This window comes from Nakaseomyces bracarensis (assembly GCF_045282275.1).
Source record: "Nakaseomyces bracarensis strain CBM3 chromosome Unknown Scaff2_0, whole genome shotgun sequence".
NCBI classification, from domain to species: domain Eukaryota; kingdom Fungi; phylum Ascomycota; class Saccharomycetes; order Saccharomycetales; family Saccharomycetaceae; genus Nakaseomyces; species Nakaseomyces bracarensis.
The window spans coordinates 307985-334272 of NW_027263961.1; the positions used below are offsets into that span (position 1 = coordinate 307985).

The 26288-nt window shown below is 37.1% G+C and overlaps 10 protein-coding genes across 10 annotated transcripts; 4 read left to right on the top strand and 6 right to left on the bottom strand.

The window, feature by feature from the left end:
- Positions 1 to 173: 173 nt before the first annotated feature.
- CDC3 (septin CDC3) lies at positions 174 to 1778 on the bottom strand (the record flags this gene model as incomplete). The annotated part of the gene is made up of 1 exon (XM_071050434.1): positions 174 to 1778. The coding sequence occupies one exon, from the start codon at positions 1776 to 1778 to the stop codon at positions 174 to 176; it is 1605 nt and encodes a 534-aa protein (XP_070908680.1).
- An 806-nt stretch (positions 1779 to 2584) lies between these two features.
- NPR3 (Npr3p) lies at positions 2585 to 5455 on the top strand (the record flags this gene model as incomplete). The annotated part of the gene is made up of 1 exon (XM_071050435.1): positions 2585 to 5455. The coding sequence occupies one exon, from the start codon at positions 2585 to 2587 to the stop codon at positions 5453 to 5455; it is 2871 nt and encodes a 956-aa protein (XP_070908681.1).
- A 765-nt stretch (positions 5456 to 6220) lies between these two features.
- Positions 6221 to 8425, bottom strand: RIM4 (Rim4p; the record flags this gene model as incomplete). The annotated part of the gene is made up of 1 exon (XM_071050436.1): positions 6221 to 8425. One exon carries the CDS (start codon positions 8423 to 8425, stop codon positions 6221 to 6223), a length of 2205 nt encoding a protein of 734 aa, XP_070908682.1.
- A 951-nt stretch (positions 8426 to 9376) lies between these two features.
- RNJ42_00267 (iron-sulfur cluster assembly accessory protein) lies at positions 9377 to 9889 on the bottom strand (the record flags this gene model as incomplete). The annotated part of the gene is made up of 1 exon (XM_071050437.1): positions 9377 to 9889. One exon carries the CDS (start codon positions 9887 to 9889, stop codon positions 9377 to 9379), a length of 513 nt encoding a protein of 170 aa, XP_070908683.1.
- Positions 9890 to 10326: 437 nt separating this feature from the next.
- SNF6 (Snf6p) lies at positions 10327 to 11535 on the bottom strand (the record flags this gene model as incomplete). Its single annotated transcript, XM_071050438.1, has 1 exon — positions 10327 to 11535. One exon carries the CDS (start codon positions 11533 to 11535, stop codon positions 10327 to 10329), a length of 1209 nt encoding a protein of 402 aa, XP_070908684.1.
- An 882-nt stretch (positions 11536 to 12417) lies between these two features.
- RNJ42_00269 (uncharacterized protein) lies at positions 12418 to 13422 on the top strand (the record flags this gene model as incomplete). The annotated part of the gene is made up of 1 exon (XM_071050439.1): positions 12418 to 13422. One exon carries the CDS (start codon positions 12418 to 12420, stop codon positions 13420 to 13422), a length of 1005 nt encoding a protein of 334 aa, XP_070908685.1.
- A 618-nt stretch (positions 13423 to 14040) lies between these two features.
- RIM101 (alkaline-responsive transcriptional regulator RIM101) lies at positions 14041 to 15579 on the bottom strand (the record flags this gene model as incomplete). Its single annotated transcript, XM_071050440.1, has 1 exon — positions 14041 to 15579. The coding sequence occupies one exon, from the start codon at positions 15577 to 15579 to the stop codon at positions 14041 to 14043; it is 1539 nt and encodes a 512-aa protein (XP_070908686.1).
- Positions 15580 to 16902: 1323 nt separating this feature from the next.
- Positions 16903 to 18714, top strand: OCA5 (Oca5p; the record flags this gene model as incomplete). Its single annotated transcript, XM_071050441.1, has 1 exon — positions 16903 to 18714. The coding sequence occupies one exon, from the start codon at positions 16903 to 16905 to the stop codon at positions 18712 to 18714; it is 1812 nt and encodes a 603-aa protein (XP_070908687.1).
- A 460-nt stretch (positions 18715 to 19174) lies between these two features.
- ENT4 (Ent4p) lies at positions 19175 to 19948 on the top strand (the record flags this gene model as incomplete). The annotated part of the gene is made up of 1 exon (XM_071050442.1): positions 19175 to 19948. The coding sequence occupies one exon, from the start codon at positions 19175 to 19177 to the stop codon at positions 19946 to 19948; it is 774 nt and encodes a 257-aa protein (XP_070908688.1).
- A 162-nt stretch (positions 19949 to 20110) lies between these two features.
- Positions 20111 to 25780, bottom strand: ECM29 (Ecm29p; the record flags this gene model as incomplete). Its single annotated transcript, XM_071050443.1, has 1 exon — positions 20111 to 25780. One exon carries the CDS (start codon positions 25778 to 25780, stop codon positions 20111 to 20113), a length of 5670 nt encoding a protein of 1889 aa, XP_070908689.1.
- Between the last annotated feature and the right edge of the window lie 508 nt (positions 25781 to 26288).

Consider the following 26288-nt stretch of genomic DNA (forward strand, 5'->3'; position numbering starts at 1 on the left):
AGTCTGTTAGGGATAACGATAACAGAGTAAGTTTCTTTCTTAATTAGAATAATATATTGGCTTTTTTTTTTTTTACATTTAACTTCTTATTATGTTTATTTTGCTATTAACTTACATATACAAATTCTATTTAGCATTTCATATCCGCACACAATCTATATCCTTTTTTATTTCTAACGCAAGAAGCCCTTCTTCTTTGGTTGAACTGGGGAATGGGAGACTTGTTTTGATATGGAGATCTCCAGTTGGTGTTTTTTCTCCTCTAGGGCCTTTAATTGTTTTGTTAGTTTCTCCTTCATCTCCTTGTGTCTAGCGAATAATTCTGCCTCCGATTTTTGTAGCTTCTTCTCTTTCTCAGAGACCTTTTGTTGGAAAACAGCCTTCATCTCTGATTCCAACTTAGCCAACTTGGCCTCGTGCAATTGTTTCTCCTCCTTTTGTCTAGTCTCTGGGTCATACTCCTTGAAAACAGAGTTATCCTGCTTTATACCAAGTTTTACAAGTTTTTGTGATCTGTAGTTTTCATATAGCACTTTACTCGTTCTCTCGCGTAATTCTTCCATGAACTGTCTAATCAGCAGGTCGCGCAAGAAAGTGAAATCAGAGTGTTTAGAGTTATCGACCTCAATGATACCCCATGGATAACTACGTCCCCTGACAGCTTGGCCATCAGGATTTGTGACAAGCTCAGTAGACCCCACTACAGCGTATGGTATTCTGTTATATAGTTCTTTAGTCGCTGAAACTGTTTCTTCGTCGTCAAGTGCAAACGTTGGAGGTTCGAATAGATTGATGTGAGCTTCATCAAGTTGCTTTCTGATCCTGTATTTGAAGGATTGGATTTCCTCATCTGTTAAGATATCAGACTTTGCAATGACTGGAATCAAGTTACATTTTTCGTGTATTTGTTTGCAGAACTCCAAATCCAAAGCTTTTAAGTAGTGCGCTGTTGGTTCAATGAAATACAGTACGGCGTGAATTCTGTTATCTTCGATAGAGCCTCTGTTGATTCTGTTCTCAGCATCAAGGTACTGATCAAATCTCTTGTTGACCTCGTTAACGATAGGTCTCCAGGACTCGGTATTATCAATTGCGTCACCGAAACCTGGTGTGTCAATAATTGTTAGCTTCAAGGCAACACCGTTCTCCTCGATAATCGTGTTTTGGGACTGGATCTTGACATCTGAGTGCAGGCCTTCTTCTTCGCCGGCCTTTGGTACCGAAGAGACGCCAGCGGCAGCAGCCATAGCTGCGATGCCATTCTCATCTGTGTCCTCGATCTTCAAGTTCTCAATCTTCTCATCGACAGACTCGTTATCACCGGCTTCAGCCGAGTCACCAAGTTTCTCATCACCCATGGAGAAATCCCTGTTGAAAAGCGTGTTAACCAACGTAGTCTTACCTAAACCTGCGGCACCAACACACATCAAGTTGAAACTGAAACCTCTACGGATAGATTTCCTTCTCCATTGCTTGGGCAGGTTAGCAAACCCCACGTAACTGGTGATCTGGCGTTTAATAATCTTCAGATCAGGCTGAGCTGGCAACACCTGGCCCTCAGCAGAATCGGCATAGTCGTAATTGTAATCCTTGTCATTGTGATTCTCATAACGCATAGAATCCTGCATATCATCTTGTTGATCGTTATTTGGAGTAACAGAGTTGTTAGCACTTCCATTGTCTTGCATATCCTTGTGCTGTACAGCAGCTACCCCTCCAATAGAGTACCCATTAATCTCCTCATCCATAGGTTCCTTCTTAGGCTCAAATTGCATCATCTTCTAAGTTCTTTTTATTTAAAGGTATCAATTCAAAAAAAAAAAACTTTGTTCAAATTTCTCCTTATAAAAATTAAAACTGAGAAACGTTTCTTCTATTCAATAAATAAAGCAGTTCAATGAATCTATGTTAGGTCAGTAAAGGCCTTCTTCCTCTTTTGTGGTAATGATTTCTATTTACAAAAAAAAAAAAGTGATCTTCCCAATTGATTAAATAGGATCTTGTGCGTGTCTTATTTTAATTTTTTTTTTTTTAAGGCTTCGCTCTCTCCTTCCAGCCCGCACAAAAAAAAAAATTAAACAAAGAAAATTAACGCGACGTGGTCACATGGGCATATTGTACAGTTACACGAACAACAATCATGTGATACATTATAATAGCATACGTTTAATCAGGTGAGTATCGTACAAGAAGTTATTTTGTAACAAAAAAAAATAAAAGGAATAAATTCAGAAAAAAGATAAATTTGCCATTTCCTAGAATCGAACCAGGGTTTCATCGGCCACAACGATGTGTACTAACCACTATACTAAAATGGCATATTAAATTGGATGTTGCTATTGGTTGGTAGTACGGTACAGGAGATATTGTTTGGATATTTTCTTTTCCCCTACTGCGCAACTACTCTTAATGAATTTTCTTAACCCACTTGCATGTAAATTCTTTTGTTATATAGACTAATATTGGAATTTAGACTATTCAATAAGGAAGGGGGACACGCATTTTTAAAGTTCACGTAGAAGTCTAATCTATTTATGATCAATAAAGTTTAAAGAAAAAAAAGTCAATTAAAAATAAAGGCTATATGAATGAATATCTTCCGGACTCTTGTTTGTTGGGTGTTCTGATAGTGATTTCTTCACATTCAGGTCCACAGGTGGTCTATCACTATCCACCGAGTAAGAAGCTAGAAGCAATTGGGGATGCGTTAGCACAGGATAAAGATAGTGACTACGCTAAGAAAAAGGGAAGTGTGCGGAGAGCACATAGAGACGCAAATAATGCGAGTAGGACACCTGGTGATCAGTACTCTGAGTTAGATGTTGATTTAAATTCAAGTAATATGGAAAGGACACTATCTTCTTCGTCTTCTTCATCGTCTTCGACAAGTTCATCTTTGACTGGGCTTAGTGATAGCGACCTGTCTACAGATTTAGCGGACTTATCATCTAGCTCTAGCTCGGAGTCTGAAGATGAGCTGGAGCTCACTGAAGATGGAAGACCAAAAATCGAGTCACGGATGAGTAAAAATATTAGTCCTCAAGTGATGACAAGAAATACTTCGGTCAACAGAGAGAATCCGGACAATGATCATAAAATAAGTGCCAATAAGTTACTAGATATTTTAAATGATACAAAGGCTCAATTGACAAAAAGCAGCACTAATAACACTTCTGATAATCAAACTTTTCAAGATGATGATGACGATTTAGCGGAATTTGACTACCTCACTTCAGAGAAACGCGTAGATATTAGTGAGGCATATTTCACTGAGAATAACTTTCAAGATATAACTAAATTTTTTGAATTTGACATTGATTTTGTGGCCGAATTCTGCTGCCCTGCTCGTGAAATGTGTAACACCCGATTTGAACTTACTATTGATCAATACTGCTTCCTCGGTTTACCAGTCCATGTTGATGGCAATGGAAATTGGAGAAAAGTACGAAATAGAAAAAACTCACATAGCAAATCAAAAAGGTCAGGAAGCTTTTCAGCAACTAGGAAAAGATCTAATTCAAAAGCATCGAATGTTGAGAAAAATGTAGCCGAAGGTATAATAGAAAATAAAGACGAATCTCAAAATGATGACTGTCAGCATGAAAATGTTACGATGAGAAGGAGCAGGACTCTTTCAAATCCACCTAGGGAAAACTTAGTAAAAGACATGTCTATGTTCCATGTCTGTTTTGTGATGGATCCGAACTTAATTGAGTATAACAAACGTGTTGATGATATGTATCAGTATGTTGTTGCAAGATTATCCTTATTACTCAGATACATGCAATCTAAGACAAATTATGTATCCGAACAATGCGATATAATTTTAAAAGAGAAAGAAAAGGAGCTCAAACACTCAAAACATTATAGGAGCATAACATCCAATGCCGAAAAAGGTAAATATCTCTACCAGAGAATTCTGTCGAAATCATCACTAGCTCGAGCATTAACTGAATGTGTTGAAAAAATACAGAAGAATGAAATTGCTTGCCTAGAAATAAGTGATAATAAAACAGTTTCATTACAAATTCCTATCCAAAATGAGTTCACTACTTTGCCTCCATTTAAACAACACCCAGTACTTAAAGGATCCTTTTTAACTTCTATAAGAAATAATAAATTTCTTGAAAAATCCACTAACTCTACTGGTCTAGAACTATCAAATAATGGAAAGAATACCTCGCACTACAGAGAAAGCTCAAACAATAAACACAATAATAAAAACTTTCCTCTTGGTGATGTTAATGCTAATGATACTAGAGTCAACTTGGGTGAAGATGATAATGATGATATACTTCATTACGCTCTATTACTTCTAGATGACTCGGATAAAATTAGCGAAGCGCTAGATAACTACTCAGCAAATGATGATATTGGTGGGGTAATATTAAAACATTTGGTTAAGATAGTCCAACCAACTGTTCCCTTAGGGAGTTACCAGTACATTATCGATGACTTTTTATCTGATAAGCCAGCCTCATCTTCAGGGAGAAGCAAAGGCTTGGAAAGATCTCGAAGCCAAGAGAAAAAAGATAACTCCTTCTTCACTGCAATTTTAAGATCATGCGCTCTCCACCTAATATATTGGAGACATGCAAGGGCTATTATTCCAATAAGTTCGAAAAATACCTACATTGTGTCGCCCTTGGCGCCAGTACAAGCTGATTATTCTGATGTAGTGAAAGCTGATAGGCGTGGCAGCCTTCCTGAAAATAAACTCAATATTGATCGAAGTTTATCTACGAAAAAGCCCCTAATCTATACCAATCAAGAAATTTTTAAGATTCAATTTCCATCGTTACCTTCTTTGACAACTTTTCTAAATATATTGTCGTCAGGAAAACCTAAATCATTTGGTAATATTATTCCATCAAAAGAGCACAAACAAATATATTTACAGGCACTGACTTGGTTGATTCAAAAAGGCTACGTTACGCAATTACTAACCTTTACATATATTAGGATAGACAAAAGGATAAAGATGGCTGTAGATGAGGATTTGGAGAAAGAAGGTTTTAGAACTAGCAGAAGAAGAAAAACCGAAGGTAATGTTGACAATAAGACTTCAACTAAGGATAATGATGCTGATGCTAGTATTTCTAATACTGTAAATAAAACTGACGAGAATAACGAACTACCGCACGATAACTCTAGTGAAGCAATTGATTTAGACGATGATATAAATTCTTATTCTTTTGATGATCCCGAGATAAGTCATGACTACACTATTATTTTAGAGCCGGAAAGAGCAACTGCGTTAGAAAAAAGATGGATTTACAAATGCATACAAGAGCAACCACAGGATATTAAGCTGCTGTTTAATAAAGTAATGAAATACATGAATGGGAGAACTGCAATGGAGGCTGTTATGCTAAGAGAAAGAATATCAAGACATGATATTAAGAAGTTGTTAAGTGTATTAGATAATCATTTGATCGAAATTTTTCATTGGTAAATATAAATCGTACAAACTTAACTTATAACAAAAAATCTGTTGTTGAGTCTTCTATTCTTTTAAATTTTTTTTCTATTTTTTTTTTTTTTTATTAAATAGATAATTGAACACTAATTTTAAATAATTTTTCGTTATTTACTTTAGGCATAATGAGATTTAGAGTTGTGCTTAATGGCCCTACGTAATTAAAAATAAGAAATGTGTTTGAAAAACAATGGAAATAAGATATCATGACTTCTATGTCTTCTAGAACCTGCATACCACCAAGTTACAATATATAGCACATTATATTCATAAAATGCTATTAGACCATTCGTGCATTACTCAAGAGTGGGGTGAAACGGAATAGAGAGATGTCGGAACAAAGGTTTAAATAAAAAAAGGACAAATGATTAGAATTTTTCAGGGCTGTAGTAGTTATCACAGTTCTGATACGAAAGTAATGGTATGACATGACAAAAAGCAGAGTTTGCTATTAATTTAAAAATCTTTTAGACCAGAATGAAACAACTCAAAAAGACAAAAAAATAAAAAAAAATAAAAAAAAAAAAAAATTAAAAAATATAAAAAACAATAAAATTCAAATAAAATCAGAAATAAGGATTATGGTGGTTATCAAGAACAAAATCGATTATGTTCTTGATAGTGAAAAAAATAAGTAATAAGGTTCTTCCTTATTCTATTATTGTCAAAAATACTTTTTTTATTTCGTAATCTATTAGAAAAAAAAAAATGTGTCCAAAAAGAAGAGCGCCATTTAACAATCTAGTAATCTAGTGCGAATGCTTTCTTCTCAGGAATAAATTTCGGAGAATCGGTAGATAAATATGCTGTAGGAGTAATTGGTGTCAGTGGTGCCATATTTACATTCGGTTGTGGCATCCCCATCGGGGGAGGTAGCATAGCATTATCTACTCCGGAAGGTGGTGGCGGCAACATTGGAAATATCATATAATTCTGACTTCCTGGTGACCCAGGGGTAGGCATTGCACCCATATGATATTGGAATGGATAAATATAAGATGGTGGAAAGAAATTCCTTGGATGGTCAACATAACCATAGCTCTGTCTTCGTGAATTAAATTTACGTCGAGGAATATAAGTATAATTTCCATTTCCGTTACCAAAGTAGGTTTGTTTATCAAAGTAAGATTGGTTACTTGTTGTGGTGGAGTTTGAATTGATAATCCGACCTGCAGATTCACTATTCTCTAACGTATAATCCTTCTCACTATTTGAGCGTGATTCTCCGTTGCTCGAAGTCTTTCTTGATTCAGTAGATCCTTCGTCATCCTTAACAACCGAGTCTGTACTATTTAATAAGGTATTGTTGGACCTAATGCTACTCCAATATTTAAAACTTGTCTGTCTATTTGGAGGCGATCCCTTATTTAATGGAACAAAAGGGCATTGGAGCATTCCATAATCATTCATAGAGCCATTCATGGGGAATCCCATAAAAGGGGAAGGAATAATTCCATTTTCATTTTCATACCTATATTTTCCTACAGGCGGTGGTGCTGCTTTAGCTTCTGGAGCAGCAAATGTCTGACTATGAGTTTGGTTATTATTAACATTAAGCTTATTTTCATTATTGTTAGTATTATCATGACTATCGTTATTATGATATGATAATTTTCTGGAAGATTTTTTCATATACCCAGATACTTCCTTATATTGCACATGCATTGTTCTATTTATTAAAATAGTATGATCTTCCTTATTCAATGCTGACGCAGCTGCCTGTTCAGTCTCAAATTTAATAAACGCAAAAACCGAGGTTGGTTTGTCAATCAAGTTAATATCAACTATTTTCCCATGTTTTGAGAACCTATTCTTCAATAGTGTTGTGGTTACTTCGGGCTCCAACTGGCCAACAAAAATGGACCTTTTATCAATGATAGGTGTTTCAAATCTTGAATATCCTCCACTGTTATTATTAATATAGTTAGTGTTGAAGCCATTACGCCTACTATACTTTAAACCGCTATCACTGCTATGGTTAGAGGTTGAAGACACCGAACTTTGGGATAACGAAGAATTAGATCCATGTTCTTGAGAACTTAACAAATCCTTATCTGTGGAATAAGAGCTAACAGAATTTTTATCCAATTCGAAACCCTCATCTTTCTGTTGCATGAAAGTCCTACCATCACCAGAATCATTCTTTCTGTATTTCAAGTAATTCAAAGGGGAGGAGGTACCAGGTGATAAATCTCTATCCATGTTAGTGTTAAGATAGTTAAACTCTGATTTCACCTGAATATTCTGGACCCATAAAACACCAGAACTTGGGGTTTCCTTCAAATTTGCAAATGCTCTTATTGCGTCCTCTCTATAGACGAATTGGACAAACCAAGCACACCAACGGTCTCTGTCGTTATGATTCGCTGAACAATGGGCCTTGAAGTTTTGAGAAACAAGTGATTTCCCAGGTACTAACATCTCCAACTCACCAAATTTCTCACACATAGAGACCAAGTCCCTATAGACGAATGGCTGTCTTTGGTATAACAATAACGTCCTATTAACCCTAGCGGCTTCACAACGCAACTTACGACCATTCAAGAAAGCACCCGAGGCCTTCTGCTGCGCCGTGTGGGCATCTTTATCCTTCTTATACTGTACAAACGCATATGGCCTATTCTGGTCATCTCTCAACACCTTAACGCCAACCAGATCACCATATTGCCGAAACAATTGGGTAACATTCACACACAATTCATCATCTTCTAACGTAGCCGCCAGACTAGCAACAAATAGACACGCAGATGGCCTACCCTTATAATCACCAATTGTATCAGCAACTCTAATATTAGTACTACCAGCAACCTCTTCCGCCTCACCATCAGCCTCTTCAGCCTCTTCAACATCATCGACATCACTCTCTACGTCATCAGAGGCATCACTCTCACTCTCAGTATTCTTCTCTAGAAACTCATAAGGACTATCATTATCACGAGTAAGCATTGTGGTACAGCTTAATAATATTTTTTTTTTTTTGGGAGTGGAGGAGGTAAAATTTCCGGGAAATTCATCTAGGTAAGAGTATTTATATATCTCACTCTTAACCGCCATCGGATTCGGTAACGCCTTTTTTTTCTTTCCCCCCCCGTTTTTAAAGACTACGATGTGGCCAGTTCTTCTCTACAGCGCTTTCTGCGGGTATCCCGCTTATATTTTATTTTTGTTTTATATTATATTCTGGAATCCGTTTTACTTTGAATACCACAGTTTTTTCCTCTACGGACAGTTCTACGAGAAAGGAAATCTTATTAGTAAAATTTTTGATTGCTTATTTAACTAAAAATTGAACCTCAACTGAACTCCTACTTCTATTTCTGTTGCGTATCTCGCTTTGACAGTGCTGCAGTGCTCTTCTAGTCACAGACAAGTTTCCAATTTTATCTTCTTACTATGTGTCAGATTTGAGGAACCTCTTTCTTCTAAGGATTGTCTCCCCGCCCTCGCCCACTCCCGCGGGTATTAATTCGATTATCTAATTTCATGCAGCCTTTTCTACACGTGTTTCGATATAAAGGTTAAAAGAAGAAATACCCTATTCAATTCCCGCCCCTCCACAGAAAATTCTCCACCTTATTATAAGATGAGGTTTCTCCTCTCTCTCTCTTTGCAGCGTAAATCGTTTGCAGAGATCGGATCTCCGAGAATTCATTCTTTTTCTAACACATGCACTTTTCTTATTCCCTTTTTGAGGTTCAATCCCGTCAAAAAAAATAAAATTTCTTTGCATTGGCACGTAGAGATGGTCGTGGAGATTGCTTGAATGGAGAGATGGGATTTATCTAAATTAAGAATATTTTATTTATTTAAGAAATACCAGTAGGAAGAATAAATAGATTATATATAATAAATAGGTTTAAGAAACACGCGGGGGAGGTTGAGAAAGAACCGGAGTGGTTATATCATGAAACTCTCTCCACATCCGCAAGTTCCCTTCGAGTTAGGGTTTTTGAAGACGAACTTGGAGAAGAGGGTAGTCTCGACCCAGTCCATCTCGCTTCCGACTATAGAAAACAGTGCCTTCGAGTCTATCACTACTTTAACGCCGTCCTGTTCCACAACTTCGTCGAATTTCCCGGGGGAGTCGATGTACGAGAGATCGTAGCTGAGGCCAGCGCAGCCACGGTGTTTCGCGCTGATCCGTATGAGTTTCGGTGCTGGCTGGTCGGTGAGAGACCGGAGGTGTGCCACTGCGCTGGGGGTCAGCGTGATAAGGGCCCTCGAGGGCCTTATCCTCCTCTTCTTCTTCTGCCCCAGTTCCTTTTGTATCGGCTGCGGTGTCGCCAGCTTGTAGCTACTCCATTTGGGATTCTTATCTTTGAACATGAACTTGAAATTTGGAGCCGTGGAGGTACGCAGACTGGTGCTGCTCCACCTTATCTGCCGAGCTATAGTCTGTCGAGCTATCATATTGATATTGTTTTTTTTATTTCTATAATGTTTTTGGTTTATTTCTATAATGTTTTTGGTTTTCAAACTAACCTCTTAAGCATCTAATACCTTATATACGTTCTTTTTATATACCTTACTCGTTTATGATGTACTATAAAAAGGGTACTAATAAAAGGATTTTGATCCGGGTAAACCTTCTCCCCTCGTCCCCCCATGGGGTATTAATTTCTTGTATAACAATAGTGATGCACAGGTTTCTTAGCCTATCACTACCTCTCTAATCCTCTTTTTTTTCTGAAGTCAAACTCCGAGTTTTCGGGATAATGACAGGTCATATCATACGTTAGAGGCACATGATATTCGTTGATAGCATATGATTACATTTTATTATTACATGGCGTGGTGATCAAGCACCTCTTCTTTTTATATATTTTGTTTATATATATATTTTTTCTTCAGAAGAATACGTTATCAAGGTCTGCAAATTCATCATCGAATCCAGTATTAAATGGTTCTGAACCATAATCTTCAAACACGTTCTCAATGTCCTGGTTGGGTTGCTCGGACCCTACAGCCATGAGAGGTTGTTGAGGACCTGGCAAAGGAGGTGGTTGTGACTGGTCTAAGCCTAATGGATTACTGCTACTATTTGCTGAAGTAACACTTACGTTTGCATTCGCTGTGACCATTCCAGGCGGCATTACTGGTGCTGGCATTGAGGAGGCCTGGGACGACGTTTGACTATCTGGACCATGCATAGCCATTGACATCTGTAGCGGTATCGATGAATTTGAAGGCGTCATAGATGCTGAATCACTGGTAGGCTTCTTAGCTTCTTCTTCTCTACGCCTTCTTTCATCCTCCTCCTCTTGTTTCTTCTGCTCTTCCTCTAGTTTTTGCCTTGCTTCCTCTTCCTCTTTCTGTTTCTGTAGCATAACCTCTCTTTCTTTCCTCTCTTTAACTATGTCAGAATATTTGTCCCAGTAATCCTCGGGAGCTTCCCGTAGATCTCCTCTAAATTTTGGAGCAAATATGTCGGAGTTGTATATGTGATGAGGTCTGTCCTGTAATCGACACCCGAGACGCGTCTCTAAACTCTTAATCAGCTGGTTTATAGAGTCAGGAGTGTCAGATTCCAAGAGCTTAGCCTTGGATTTATAAAACTTAGAGTGTTCTGAGCCAACCATGGCGTCCTTTTCTCTCTCCCAAGAATCCTTAACGGCGTTTATCTTCCCCATACTAGCCTTTTGCAACTCAATCGATTTCTTCAAGTCTAGCGCGCTGACTGGGGCTTGAAACAACTTTGGAGGCTTTATCCTCGAGATCGGCACATTATGTAGCGTTAAAGCGTTGAAGTAATTAGCGCTTCTCAAATAGTTCGCCAGCAAGTAGTTCCTAAACGATATCGTATCACTTTCATCATGTGTAATCGAGTTCATAGACTCTGCCTTCAACCTGTCCTTCTCAAACTGTACCGCACCAACGTTATCAGCCAACACAAGCATCCGAGACTCCTCGTCCACGTCGAATAGCTGAAGCGACCCAGGTAACAGACTCCCTCCATTGATACCGAGATACTCGGGCACTCTCTGGGTCCTGGAAGACACCCTCCCATTCTTCGGACGTACTGATTTCTTATAACTTCGTTTCTTAACCACTGCCATTGTTATCCTTTATCCTTCTGTACTCTCTTAGTATTGTATTTGCAGATACTATTTACCTATAGAGCTTTCTTGTATCTCACATTATTTACGTTAGAAAGAAAACAAAAAATGACATTACCCGGATACACATGAAATAAGCATTTTAAAAATTCCGGGTAACACAATCCCAACAAGTTAGTCAAGAATGATTGACCAGCACTATTAGTAAAGTAAGGTTATTGCAACACAAGATTATTTTACATGTAATAGGGCAATAGGGTGGGTTGAGTAAGGGGTAGGAGTTCACAATCCCAACAATCCACGACATAGAAAACTCCTTGCTTGGTAAGAGAATTTTTTTTATATTGAAACATTCATTTTGCACTTGAAACGACGATCCTACCTTTTTATTTTTTTGGTTGTACGTCCAACGTCGAGAAGGGCAAATTGTAGATGCTATTCGTTGAAGTGGAAAAGAAAGTGGCAGGGGTGCGAGGGGATTCTAAAAGATACCGTAAGGCAGTGTAAGACAGTGTAAGGCAGTGCCCGAGGTACTGTAAGGTAGCGTAAGACCTTTTGATGAGTGAAATTAAAAAACTGCGCATTGGGCAGAGGAACTGCAGTAGGTAAAAGCCCATTTTTTTTCTGTTAAAAGAAGTAAAGGTAAGAAAAGTGATGAAGTGAAAAAAAAATTAATTACTTTTCCCATTTAGGCAAGTCCAAAATAAAGCTAATCCCATCCCGATACGATGTAATTCACTTTTAGTAATGGGTAAGAACTGGGATTACCTATTAGAAAAATTTGAAATATATAATGATGTACATAAAAAAGTTAATAGATCTATCTAATTAAAATTTCCTTCTTGATCAAAGTTAAGAGAATATAGAAGTAAAAAAAAAATTATGCAGGAACAGGTTGTTAAGAAGCCCCGGAGTGGGTTTCTGTATACTTTTATATATATCTTTGTTGTACAGTCACTTCCTAGTGCTATTATAGCTGGTGGTGTTGAGTTTGCTATTGCATATGGTATGTACCAGGGGGTCTCAGACAAGATAACGCTATGGAGGTTCCCACACACTTTGAGTGGTGACTGTGCGTTGACCGTTTTCATACAAGTTTGTGTCACACTTGTCTCAGAAGAGCTTATTATAGGGTATGAGGATTACCAAGGGAAGGCTGGTAAGATACCGTGTCCGTGGGTGCCCCAGAACAAATGGATAAGGCTGTATTTCGATGTCGATAGGGGGATGCGTAGGATGTACGCTGAGTACCTCGATTATCAAGAGGAGAACGATGTTATGGATGAGGAGAAGAAGCATTTGGAGAACCCGGATAACAGCGGAATCACAGAGGAGAGTGATGAAATTGGGGCAAACAAAGAGATGGAGGAAGACGAGGAGGATAAACGCTCTAGTGATCCTATGAACTCTGCCAAGAGCGGCTTCCAACCAATGACAACCAAGGAGTATCTACACAAGCTAATAGTCCACTATGACAACCATGGTTTGTTCTGGAACTTTGTTGAATGGCTGATACAGAAGGTTGCTAGAGGTCTCATTATGGCAGCCGTAATATGGTTTTTCATGTGGCCCGTGTGTATGGGTATCCTGGCTGGTATAGGACATAAGACCGGTAGCCACGAGTACTATTTCAATCATTATCCATTACCACAAGTGATGAAACTTATCTATGCAGTGGCCATCGCATTTGCATCTACGCCACTTTCTATCATTGCCATCATGCTACGGAATGACTGGTACGAAAAACAGTACCAAGAAAGTCTCAATAATAATACCAATGACCAAGTATCTGTTTCACCATCCACGGATGATGAACTTGATGTTGTAATTGGTCGAGCACGCGCCGATAACTGCAACCAAATCATTCAGACAGAATTTACTAGTTAGAGGTAAAATCCACTTCTTTTTTTGTCTTCTTCAACGCATATATCCGATTAGATTGTGTTTTGAAGAACAAATATTTGTAATATAGATCCCTATTACTACTGATTTCTTCATTTTCTTATTTCCTTTTCACGTTATTTCTAATACCGGCTTAGCATTTTTAAGCATCGGGATTCATTTTATTTCTTTTCTACTTCCCCGATGTCATTGATCCTTTTTCTTTATTAGACAAACTAATTTTTAATTAGCTTTGGGCATTTATATTTAGCTCATTTTCATCATCTCTATAATAACTATTTAATTAATACAAAACTTAATATAATTTTTATTATCCCTCATAAAATAGTCACGGTTCACACACACTTAAATACAATTGAGCTTATCAATCAAGGAAACTGAACCACTGGGAGAAACACTAAGGAAGATTCTATATATTTTAAACGGCAAATAATTATAACTGTAACTAAATAGAACTTTTATTATTGTTTTTTATACATTAACAGATTATTTATAACAATTCATGTCCTTGTAAACAAAAAATTGTGTTATGATGATGATGCTTGATGATGATGCTTAAGGTAGAAACTATAGTACATTATTATTTTCGTATTGTCTCTTTCATTAAATTAATATTTCAGGGTATTTTCTTAGCTTAGTATCATTGACAACAACTTCTTCCTTCTCAGAGTTATCTTCTTCACCGTCTTCATCTTCAGAGTCATACTCATCTTCAAGAAGAGTACATATAGCATAGTCTTTGAGCAGGTTAACTCTTTGATAAGTTTCCAAGAATTCTTGTAGTTCTTCATCATCAGATTCCTTGTCAACTTCAAGCTTCATGGCCTTCACTAGCTCAACCAAATCTTCTTCATCATCATCGTCAGCACAGCTTCTTTGGTTTGTACTGTAGGTTTGATAGGTTCTATCGTATTTAGGCGTGTTCTCGTTGATGATGTATCTTGGTGTTAGCATTGGGATAGAGGTTAAAGTAGGAAGTTGTCTAACTTGAGCTGGGTTACCATAGCTAACATTTTGTACCATCTGCAGCGGTTGCATTTGTGGTTGAGCTAACTGTGGTTGGATAACTCTTGGTTGTTGTACACTGCTGCTTAGACGTGGTAATCTGGTTAGTTCTGGATAAGAGTTTGCAAGTGGACTTGATGTACTAGAAGATGTCTTAGATGATTCTGAAGGAGAGTGTATGAAGTGAGGCTCTGGTGGTTGTTGTTGCTGTTGTGGTATGGTCTGGTGTTGGTACATTGGTTGTGCTTGTTGTTGTTGGTGGTGTACAAACTGTGGGTTGGCAACTAGGACATGACCAGCATGTTCGGGAAGCTGTTGAGCCATATTACCAGCCAATTTGGTGAAAAACTGAGTAGCGGCAACAACTGGGGCGCGGTGTTCGAATTCCTGAGCGTATATAGTAGGAGCCATGATACTTTGCACTCTGTCAGCCAAAGCAGGTGTGTATATTGGTTGGTGGTTAGGCATCTCCACTTTAACCCAGTGTTCATAAGAGACAGGTTGTGGAGGTTGCATCATAGAGTATTGGTGTTGGTGCTGTTGTTGTTGTTGGGAGGCCAATCTGTAACTCTCCATATCGAATCCCATCTGGAGTGGCATTTCCACTGGTCTCTTGTTGATTCTCTTAGAGCCCACTTTAGGACCCCGCTTCTTCTTTGGCACGCCGTTGGACAAGTCACCCAAGTGAATCTTCAAGTGTTTCTTCAAGTCCTGAGGTCTCTTAAACTTCTTGGCACAGGTAGAGCAACTGAATGGTTTCAAAGGAACGTGCACACGTAGATGCGAGGTGATATGGTCTCTCTTCTCGGTCTTCGTGGTACAGAACTCCCAGTGACAGTTCAGTTGCAAGTTCTTCTGAGACTTCCTCCCGACGTGATCCTGGCACAAGTGATGGTACAACATCTCTGCCTGGTCAAAAGATTTGTTACAGTCATCCCATCTACACAACAGAGGTGGCTTCTCATCATTCTTCTTGTGCTCATCCTCAGAATGAGAATCATATGGCGGGGTATTCATAGAGAAGGGCTTAGTCTCAATAGAAACAGGCTCAGCATCAGGACTAGGTAGAGTATTCACAATATTATTGATACTAGTAATCTTAGTATCATTATTCAACAAAGTCTCTAACCTGACCATTTTATTTTTCCTTATTTTTCTTTTGTTTTTTTAAAAAGCTTTGTTGCTATGTATAGTTGCTATCTAAAAAAAAGTATTAGAAGTTTCATTCATTTTATATAAAAAAATTTTTATTTTTTTTTATGGTATTTAATGTTTTCTTATTAATGCTTTAGATAAATTGCTTTTTTTAATTTGTTCCTTCCCCCTTCTAATGATTAGAAAAAAAGATTTTCCGGTAATTACCTGCAAATCCCTTTTATAAGTGTAGGCTGTAAGTTATTGGATAGAACGTATTGCAGTAATGTAGTATTGTGCTATAGTGCTATTGTACTATTGTGCTATTGTACTATTGTACTATAGTATAGTAGTATTTGTACTATAGTACCGTTGCAATTATTGTACTATTGTACTTATAGTAATACAAATACTACTGTGTAGCTGCTATTGTACTATGCCACTGTGATTAGGGTTAGGGCGGTGGGGGGTGACCAGTTGTATGATTTGGGTTTTAATCTGGGTTTCTGTTGCTTAGTAGTGGCCGTAGGGGTGGTGGGGGTGAGGAGGCAGGGAAGAGAGAGGGGAGAGGTGCACGGCTGTTTGTTAGAGGTACGGAAAAAGAAATAAGGTTTTTTTTTTTTGAAATTCCTTACAGGGAGATGGCCGTACCAATTTAATTATAATATAAGTACGGCCGAAAAAGTAGAGAAATCGAAATTAAAAAAAAGCCTAGAACTTGTTCTTCACTTTTAATTTTTTTCAGGGTCCCCACATGTAATTTAAGAAGGCTGCTATTATTGTTTCGGTAAATCTTTTCTTTACATCAACCTCATGGGCACTACATTTGTAAGAAGTATTTCATCATAAAAATAAGTGGGAAGTGGAACCACTTTCTGCTTCTATAACAAAACTATCAAGAAAGGTAGAGGAAAATACGTATAGAGAAGGCTATATATAAAATGAAATAAAAAAAAAAAGGAGACCCTTACAATGCCATGCGCAAATTTCATCATATGATGCTTGCTTATACCCAGGAAGGCTTATACTTTATCGGTAATTCAACCTGCTTTTTTTGAAAAGACGGAAGATTCTAGATTTGGGAAAACTTGGAAAGCACGTGCAATGCGTATTAAATTATACACCACGTTTGATAATCGTTCAGAACTATTTCTTGTTCTTTCTTTCTTTTTTTTGCTATGTCCCGTTGTTGAAATTTTAAAGGTTTCTACAATATCACCTTATATTAGTATTGTATAATTGATATGTAGTTAAATAATGGGTAGTAATAACTTCTACTGTAGAAGAAGAAAAAAAAAAAAAAAGAAAGTACAAACGATTTCCAGAATGTCTGGAAAACATAGCCATCATCTGAAGTATGTTAAGCAACAATATCGGGATAGGAAGCTTGTTCAGGTGATCGTACAGTTAATTGAGGTGAATGACCATGACTCTCTTGCTTATATAGCGCGCACAGCGGGTATACCCCCGCAATTGCGGTTTGTGGTGTGGCCCATCCTGTTAAAATACCATCCTATGTGCATATCTCCCAATATCATGAGTAACACTGTGGTGTGGGATCCCACCACCTCGAGTTACCATTTGACTAATGCGGACCAGAAACAGAATGACGGGAGCACACCCAATAACGACAATGAAATTTCGAAGACCTCCACGAACTCATCCGGATCAGAAGAGGTGGATAGAGACATGGCACAAATGGAAAAAATTATATTAAAGGACCTGAAGAAATACTTCTTGACTAGGGTGCCGCCAACGTCACCTCAGACAGCTTCTAGCTCGTCTTCTTCCACCATAGAGAGTATGCCTACTCTAGCCAACGAATGCGAAATAATAGACACTTTGAAAGACGCAATAATTAAATTTCTGAATAAATGGTCCAGAATATTCAAATACGAAATTGGTTTGTCCTGGATTGCATTGGGTTTGGCGGAGTGGTATCCGTGCCTAATTCCGTCCAAATACGACACTAAAGACGATAATTTCATTGTATTGAGCGGGAGAAGGCATGCTCATATGTCAAACAACAACAATTCGACTTTAAACTCAAACTCACTATGTTATTTGTTCAATGAGTATCCGTTAGCTTCTCATACAAAGTCTAAACTACCAAATGAAACAATCTTCAGCTTCGACCAGTTATATGAGAGACTAGCATTAGTCCTGCTCCATTCACCAGACACGGCCATTGAACAGAGTAAGATCAAGAAAGATTTTCCGCAGGATTCCATGCATATAAGACACTATTTTCCAATTTTATCAGGAGGTGACTTGTCGTTCAGGACACAGGTTTTCTTCAAAGTTTTCTCGTCAATCCTACCGGAGTTATATCAGCCATTGACAGAGGAGATTAATTTGCAACCGAATTCCTCTAGAACAAGCTGGCTCTATTGGTGGTTCAAATGTTCTGGAGCCAGAGCTTTACAAAGACAGGACAGAGGGCGAATATGGGATCTATTTTTAGGTTGGAGACCAAATCCGAATAAGAACTCCATCAATTTTTACCTCAATTATAACACCAAGAGCTTTGGACATCTTTACAATAAATCTCCTGAACTATGCAAAAGTGAACTTTGGAAAGAAATCGAACATAATGACACGTTTTGGTTCCCTGATTTGGATACAATCCCCTTAGGAACACCGCCATATACCCATGATGTTACGATTATAAAAGAGCTACTAAGAAGGAACCAATACGATGAACAAGAAGGAACTATAAATGGAGACCACTTACACAACCAAGAAAATGGTGGGGCACAGATACCATTCTCAATCATTAGCCCACATACCCAACTCATTTTCATCTATGTTGCTATCTTACAGTTCAATGAATTTAAACTTCTGGAATTCGAAGAAACCGAAATTGGAGAATTTTTGAATAATGTACCGATGTTATCTAAGGCAGATGACACAAGGTTTAGAAAACTATTTGACAATGGAAACACAATTGACCACCAAGTTTCCCACGATGAATTATCTAAGAGACCTAGTACATCATCCAACCCGCATATGCTTATTGAAGTTGGTAGCGATGGAAAGTCATCACATTCCTTTAATGATATCATGAAGATGGCTGGCGATATTTGGCGTAAATGGCTGTGGAGAGAATTAGAAGAGAGCTTAAACAATGACCCTTGATCACTCTAACGTGATCAACCTTCTATGAATTATAACGGTGACTCCGAAAGATGGGATTTTAGTCCCATTGCTGATATAAGGATGACTATCTTGAAATCACGTCATACGTGAAAATGAATCACATGTCACGGTTCAAAAAAATTTAATCTTCAAAGTCTGGACCGTTTTTACTAAAGCAGGAAAATTGACATGTAACAGGACGATGAGATAGACTGTCAAAAGTATCGAGCTACATAGCCAAAGTACCTTCTTTTTCTTTTTAACTCTGATTGTATGGCATTGCAAGTACAATATTGTTATAGACGATATTAAACTATATTAACAATTCACCACTATAACAAAAAAAAACATAGGAAAAGTAAGAAAACTCAGTAAATATTGAACTCCGTTTTCCTGAACTAATTTGAAGAACTATTAAAAAGAACTAGTAAGAAATACTGGCAGTAGAAGATATTTAGCCATGTCGTTAATTGAAACTGTACGGGGGTTTATGTCGTCTACGACTGAACTGAAAGTTCGTCAGGCTACCGATGATAACGAGATGGCTGGGGCAACAGGAACACTAATGAATGAAATATCTGTGTTAACGTACAGCAAGAAAACACTCAAGGATGTGACCCAGGTAATACGGAAACGTCTCTCTGGTATAAATAAGAAAAACAATCACAAAAGTTGTTTACATGTATTAAAGACATTGACATTAGTTTCATATCTTCTTAATAATGGGTCAAATGACTTTATTGCATGGTTGAAAAGTACAAAGTACGTAATTGAGTACCTTTCTAATTTTGAGGCACAAGCCGAATCAGATGAACCGATGGTGAAACAGATACGATATCTTTGTACTGATATATGTACATTATTGGAAGACGAAGAGCTGTTAGAAAAAAGGCGAAGAGACGTCATTCAGTTTAGGTCCAGCATTTCCTCACCGGGTAGGAAATCAACAGATAATAGCCATATTAAGTCCTTTGATAGGTTTCAGCTAAACAGACCAAAATCCGAGAAATTTTATGGTAATAACGAGGATCTTCATTACATAGAATCAGGTGAAGATTTAGACGATATTACGGGGTCAGGAGACACAAGTTTAAAAAAGAGGTCAGCAAGAAGGGCACTGACATCTTTGAGTAGGACACAGTTAGAATCTTTAAAGGAGGAAGATAATATCCCATCAAAGGAGAACTCTCCCGAGAAGGAATTCAGATTTTCGACAACAAATCCTTTCAGGTAAAGCATATTTTAAATAAATCTGAGTATATTTTCCTTTCATAGCACTAAATACCATCTAGAAATTTCCGATTAATGAATTATGTTATCAACTTTACACCAAGCTTACTGCAAATATATTTTATCAGAAAAGATATACCATGTATTTACTAGAAATTATGTCTATTTAGATCCCTATATTCTTCAATTCAACTGCTAATCTAGTGGTCGAAATATCGTCGTCAGTAAATGTCCTTAGATCAAATGAAACTGCTTGCTCCAAATCAGGAAATTTCTTTGACAGAAGTCCTCCAAGTCTTACTGTCTCTATTTTAACGTTCTCTGTAGTTTCTGTTGGACTATTTGATTGGAAAATTGTGTTCCAAGTGTCTTTCATGTCACTCAGAATCTTATCATTTATCAATGAACTAGGAAAGTTATCTGTCAAAGTATATATGACTTTACAAACCCCTTCTTTTACTCTCCACGTTGAACTCATTTTGTGGTCAGTTAACAGCATGTTACAAAGTCTTAAAGTTTCATTAAAGATATCGAATGGATAGTATCCATCTGAAGCAATTGTACAAGCTAGTGCAGTTTCCTTAAGTATCTTTAACACATAAGAAATTGCCTCAACATTCTCCTGTGTTAAATGTTGGTTGACAGTGTCAGTTTTAATCCTCTTATTTGATGGGCTGCTATCTTTAGTACCTTCATTGTTATCAATATACAATACAGTTTCGTTCAAGATTGTAGGCAGTTTCTCATATAGGGGTTGTGATGGATAATTTTGAAGATATTCTAGATAACTCGAGATAATTGCTTTAACATATTTCTTATTATTTCTTGATACTTCCATCAAGAGTATATTTTCGACCTTTAGCTTTAAGTCTTGATTATTGGAGTAATACGTATCGGATTTTTTTGCTAAAGAAACAAGTGCAGTCACAATGTCCTCTTTACCATCCCAAGAACGCCCTGACAATGACTCTAAAGTAATATCAAATAACTCTTTTATAATTTTTTCTTTGGTGCTCTCATTCACGATTTTTGAAAGAGAAGTAATTGATTTGGCGCAGGATCTTCTATTAGCATAATCAGCAGAGTTAATTTGTGTTCTAACTAGAGCAAGGATCTCTTCGAAATAAAGCTTAACATTACCGGCTCCCGATGAAGATGTTTCGGTCCAGATGTTTGAATACAATTTTGACACATTTTTATCCAAATCGTTCTGACCAACAAAAATTATAGGCACCAAAACTGCCCCTAGATCAGCAAACTCTGATGGAGAGCTTTTGAATATAGACTCTATCGCTGTTCCGACAACTAGTTTACTGTGACCATGGGAATTAGAGAAGAAAAATTCTTTTAATTTTTTGGCATATTTTAGAGCTTTATCTGGGCTGACAATCTTAAAAGTATATCCAAAGGTTCGGGAATACGATATGGCAATTTCCTCATTCCTATCCTCAAACATGTTAAAACATTGTTTTAGTAGTTTACCACAGTAAGGTTTTAGTGATACGTTGTAGCGCTTGATTAAGAGAACCAGAACTTGTGCAGCAGCAACTCTAGATGGGAGACCAATTGATTTCTTTATTGACCTTATTGACGCATCTACGTTATCGCTCACGATATCCTCTTCCGAATTACTAATTAGTGTTGAAATGGTTTCGAAAAGAGGTGATGTAGCGATACCATTTCCTCTATGCTTATCAATTTCTTTAGTATTTATATTATAATTTGTGGCATTCAGTGACAAATAGTTAATAACCTGTGGTTCAAGGGATGAAAATAAGGTGGTAAACTGGAAAATTAGTTCTGGAGCGAAAGGAGCAACTGCTTTAGGAGAGTTTTTCACCAGATCAAGTAGTAACTTTAGCGCAAAATTTTTAACATCTTCCGCATCACTATTGATACCCTTAGTTCCTAATAAGAAAGGTAAGATGGTTGACAAAATCTTTTTAGATTTTTCTGCACCAACGTTTTTATTAGTATCAATCGATTTAACTAACATTTTCGAGAGAACTGACGTAAATTTGGTACCGATTTCTCTAACACTTTCTTTGATGTCATCCATAGATCTAAATGCCATGGTCCAAATTTGAAGAATCTTATCTGAAAATTTAGATTCTGGTTGTGTTTGTACTAAATTTAAGAGAGCTGCTGTACTAGCTTCCCTAACTCTCCATTCTTTGTTACCCATCCCAGTCAAAAGTTCTTCCAAAATAACGTCAAAGTAAGTTTCTACTGTTTTTTTGGTATCGACAATCAGGCTATTCCATATATCATTCATTGACTGTGCAACAACCGTGTATGGGTCAAATTTGTATCGAAATAGCTTTGGAATTAATTTATTAGCTACATCTGCATTATCAAGTAAATATTTTTCAAGGGATGATTTAGACATAATTGCACCCAAGCTAAATGCTATTCCTTTCCTGGAAGACCACAACATGGAGTTCTTGGCGAGTGACATGAACTGATACACGATACCAGGATCACCAACCTCAGAAGCTAGGTTTAGAATATCTTTGTATGTGCTTATTGAACCCCCGTCTCCTGTATTCATTGTATCACGTTCGAATAGTTCGGTATTCTCAGAAACTGCTCCAGATGATAATTTTAGTCCATCGTTATTTGAAGTAAAGGATTTGAATAAACCTTTTATCATATCTTCTTTTAAATCATTAGAACCCATCTCATAAATAAGACTTAACCCTCGGGCAGCAGATTCTTGGACAATTTGGTCCTTATGTACTAATGCTGAGACAAAACATTTGTGTATCTCAGCGCAATTCTCTTTGATGAGAATCGAGGAGCCCAAAAATTGAACAAGAGATAATAACCAAATAGTACCCGCCTTCCTTTGATTGGGGTTTGGATTAATACACATTGACATTATACGCTTCAAAACGGTATTGAAGTGCTCATCCGGAAACTTATTGATTAAGATCTCTATGACATTAGATGTTAATACATCAACACTTTGGATTAACTTTTTAGAGCTCCAGCCTCCAGCTATAACGGACCAGCATTCACCGACTGTAAATAAGTAATCGATCTGCTTTGAGTTGAAAGATTGGAATAATAAATCTGATATTTCAGTGACTGTAGCCCCATTCGAGTAAAGTGATATGAATGCCAACACTTCTGTTGCAAGCTCATCATTCAAATAAGACTTCTTCAACTGATCAATCAGTTTTGTTATTAAATTGTTTCTATTGGATTCATCAAGTTCTGATAATAAGCCATATTTTGTTAGTTGTGCTATAATAATGAATAGCAACTTTTTAATTGATGGTATGTCTTTGGAAAGGTATCCCTGAAGTATGGTGAAAATTTGTTCAAGTACGGTATTATGGTTCTCTCCGTGGTAATGTCCTCTTAAAAATAATCTAGGCAGGGTATATGAGGTTACCAGCAATGCTGGTAAAATTGTTGCAAAGTTTGTGGTGCTAAATTCTCTAACCTCTGGAGGTAGTTCAAACCTTTTTAATACATCAAATGATTTACTTTTTGAGACGGAAATAATAATCCCAATACAGTTTGCAGCTTTAGCTAGATCATCGTTGTCATTAATGGTTGTATTCTGTACATATAACAGTAAGTTTTCCAATTGTACATCAAGTGTTTCTATAGTTTGGGTGTTACAAGATTTCAACAATTGCAAAAGAAACTCGACAAATATTTTATCTTTTTGCTGAGTCAATGAAACTTGCTTTCCTGAGCTATCCTTTTCACAGAACTCATTCAGTAAAATTTTTAATAGGTCTGTAAACCATTCTTCATGGATATTGCTGATGTAATTGGAAACAGCATCAACAACGACTTCATCAGATTCCAGAGATTTTTCAATTCTAATAGACCAGTCCTGATCTTGTATAATCGTTGTTTGTTTATTCATCGTTGCTTCTGTAAGAAGACAATTTCTAATAAATCTAATTGCATTATTTAGGCATTTTCCTATTAAACCGCTATTTCCTGCCGAGATCTTAGAAATTTCTCCTAGTATTAATTTCGACATTTCCATGAAACTTGGTAGTTTCAATTCATACATTGTAGTTCCCAATTGTTCTTCTATAGTTTTAATGTTCTTGCTGGAATCAAATTTTGATACAGATGCTTGGTTAACTCTGAACCAATAAGGTTGCAATCCTTTGAATGATTCTTCAATAATGTCAAATTTGTTGTCTCTAGACGTGCCAAAAATATTTACTAATCTTGCATCAGCATCGTCAAAGGGGAAAGCAGCATTTGCAAATTTGACAGCAATGTATCTTGTCGCCATAACAGCCTCTTCTAATTCTTTAGATTCAGGAGTACCAGTCAAGTTTCTCTCTTCAATCTCATATTTATAATAATCATCAGTAATAATAGTTCTTAAAATTGTCTTTAGCTTATCTTTGCTGTCACTTTCTAGTTTATTTAAATGCGGGATGATTTGACCTAGAGCATGTGTTACGCTAGACCTACATTGCGGTAGGTCACCCTTTAAAGAATCCAATAAAAATTCCACATAAGATAGGTCTTCAACCAGTTCGAAATCCTGGCCAAGTAGATCACCTAGTGTTTCATATTGAAGTTCTCTCTGTTTAATAGCTAATGCAAACTGTTGTGTTGTTGAGCCTAGTTGTAACTTAGGCCAGCCTGCAGTCTGAATGCTATTTCTTATCATTGATGGTAAATTCATCTCAAAACTATCATTATTGGTTGTATTGTTATTAGATATAACAACTAAGTTCTGATAGTTTCTCTTGGAAACATGACGAATGAAACTTAGACCAAGTGAAGACAACTTTTGGTTATTAGAATTTAGGGTAATAGAGCATATTATCTTGATCTTTTCGGGCTGTGTGGTAGCATAATCGCTCCTGATTAGGATATTCATAATACTTTCTTGCAAGTCAGATTTGGTTGGCGGCACAGCTTTACTTTTGTTTCCAGTGAACATTTCGATAAGGAAGTCAACGAATTTATGATCTTCGTATGGAATATGCAATCTCTTGATTCTTGTTGAAGCAAGCTCGCTTAAATCAGAGCTATCAGTAGACGCAACACATAAAAATATAATTAATAGTAACATCCTTTCCTCTATGGCATCAGAGGGTATAGACATTTGTTCCTCAGTAGATATGACTATTAGACCTCGAGTAATAAAATGGAATATAGCTGTTTTGTAACGCAGTAGTTGATCCTTATTAAAAGAAATACCCGCTTTATAAGTGAAGAATTCTATTTCAGCCGCCGATAGACCAGGTGCTGAATATCCCCTTGGAATAATACCTGCGTTTCCATTACTATTATTGCTGTTAGGGATCATCATGAAGAATTTTGTGAATTTGGACATGAGAAACTTTAGGTCCTCTGGATCCTCTGGTTTCAAGAACTCAGTCACCTCATCTTCCTCTAAGGATGCTACCATGGGAGGTTTCCACAATAGAATCAGCTTGCACAACAAGTTAAACATTCTCGACCCACTATTTTCACTCAATTTCGAAATGCCATTAATCACTAAAGGTAACAACTTGTTAGCCTGTTCTGGTCTGCTATAGCGGTCTACCCCCTTGGATGCAAACAATAACGAGTATAATGCCACGGTACCGTTACAATTCGGGCTCTTGGCCTGCTCTATCAAACGTAACACTGGCACCTCTACGGAGGGCAGAGATCCCAACCTTTGCAACACACTTTTGATACTCTCAAAAACTTGTTTCCGTACAACTTCATGTGGTGACGCTAATTTCAACAATAATGGTGGCAGAAACGTATTCAACACGTTCTGGAACTTCTCTTCCGTATCAGCTAAAGCAAACCTAAGGTCTACTTTATCAACCAATTCCCTCTCTTTTTCCATTTACTGTTTTTTCCCTTTATTACTCCCTAAATTGAACGTAATTGAACGTAATAGAATATAATTGGTCTATGATAGTCTTGATCTATAAGCTAGATCTCAGCTAGAAACCCTTTTTAGCCGCCTAGTCCCGGAAAAATACGCCCCCACCTCCTTCTCCATCCTTCGCCTCTCTCTCACTCTCACTTTCTCGTTACCCGGTTTTACATAAAATAGAAATCCGGGTAACAACCATTTTTGGCAGAATTGATTTTTCATTGTATACGATGCGTCACATGATTTACAAAGATGTCTTATCTGGATTGCGATTATGCTAAGTAACAATGAGTGTGTATGCATTAGCAATGAGGTTAACGCTTTTAGGTATCATTAGCTATATTTATTTTATGAGCTCAAAAATCACTGCATAAATACTATTTCTGCTCAAGTGTTAGCATTAAGTTATTACCTTGTTTGTCGTTCATTACTATATATTTTATATATCTGGATAATGCAAGATCGGATCTTTGTT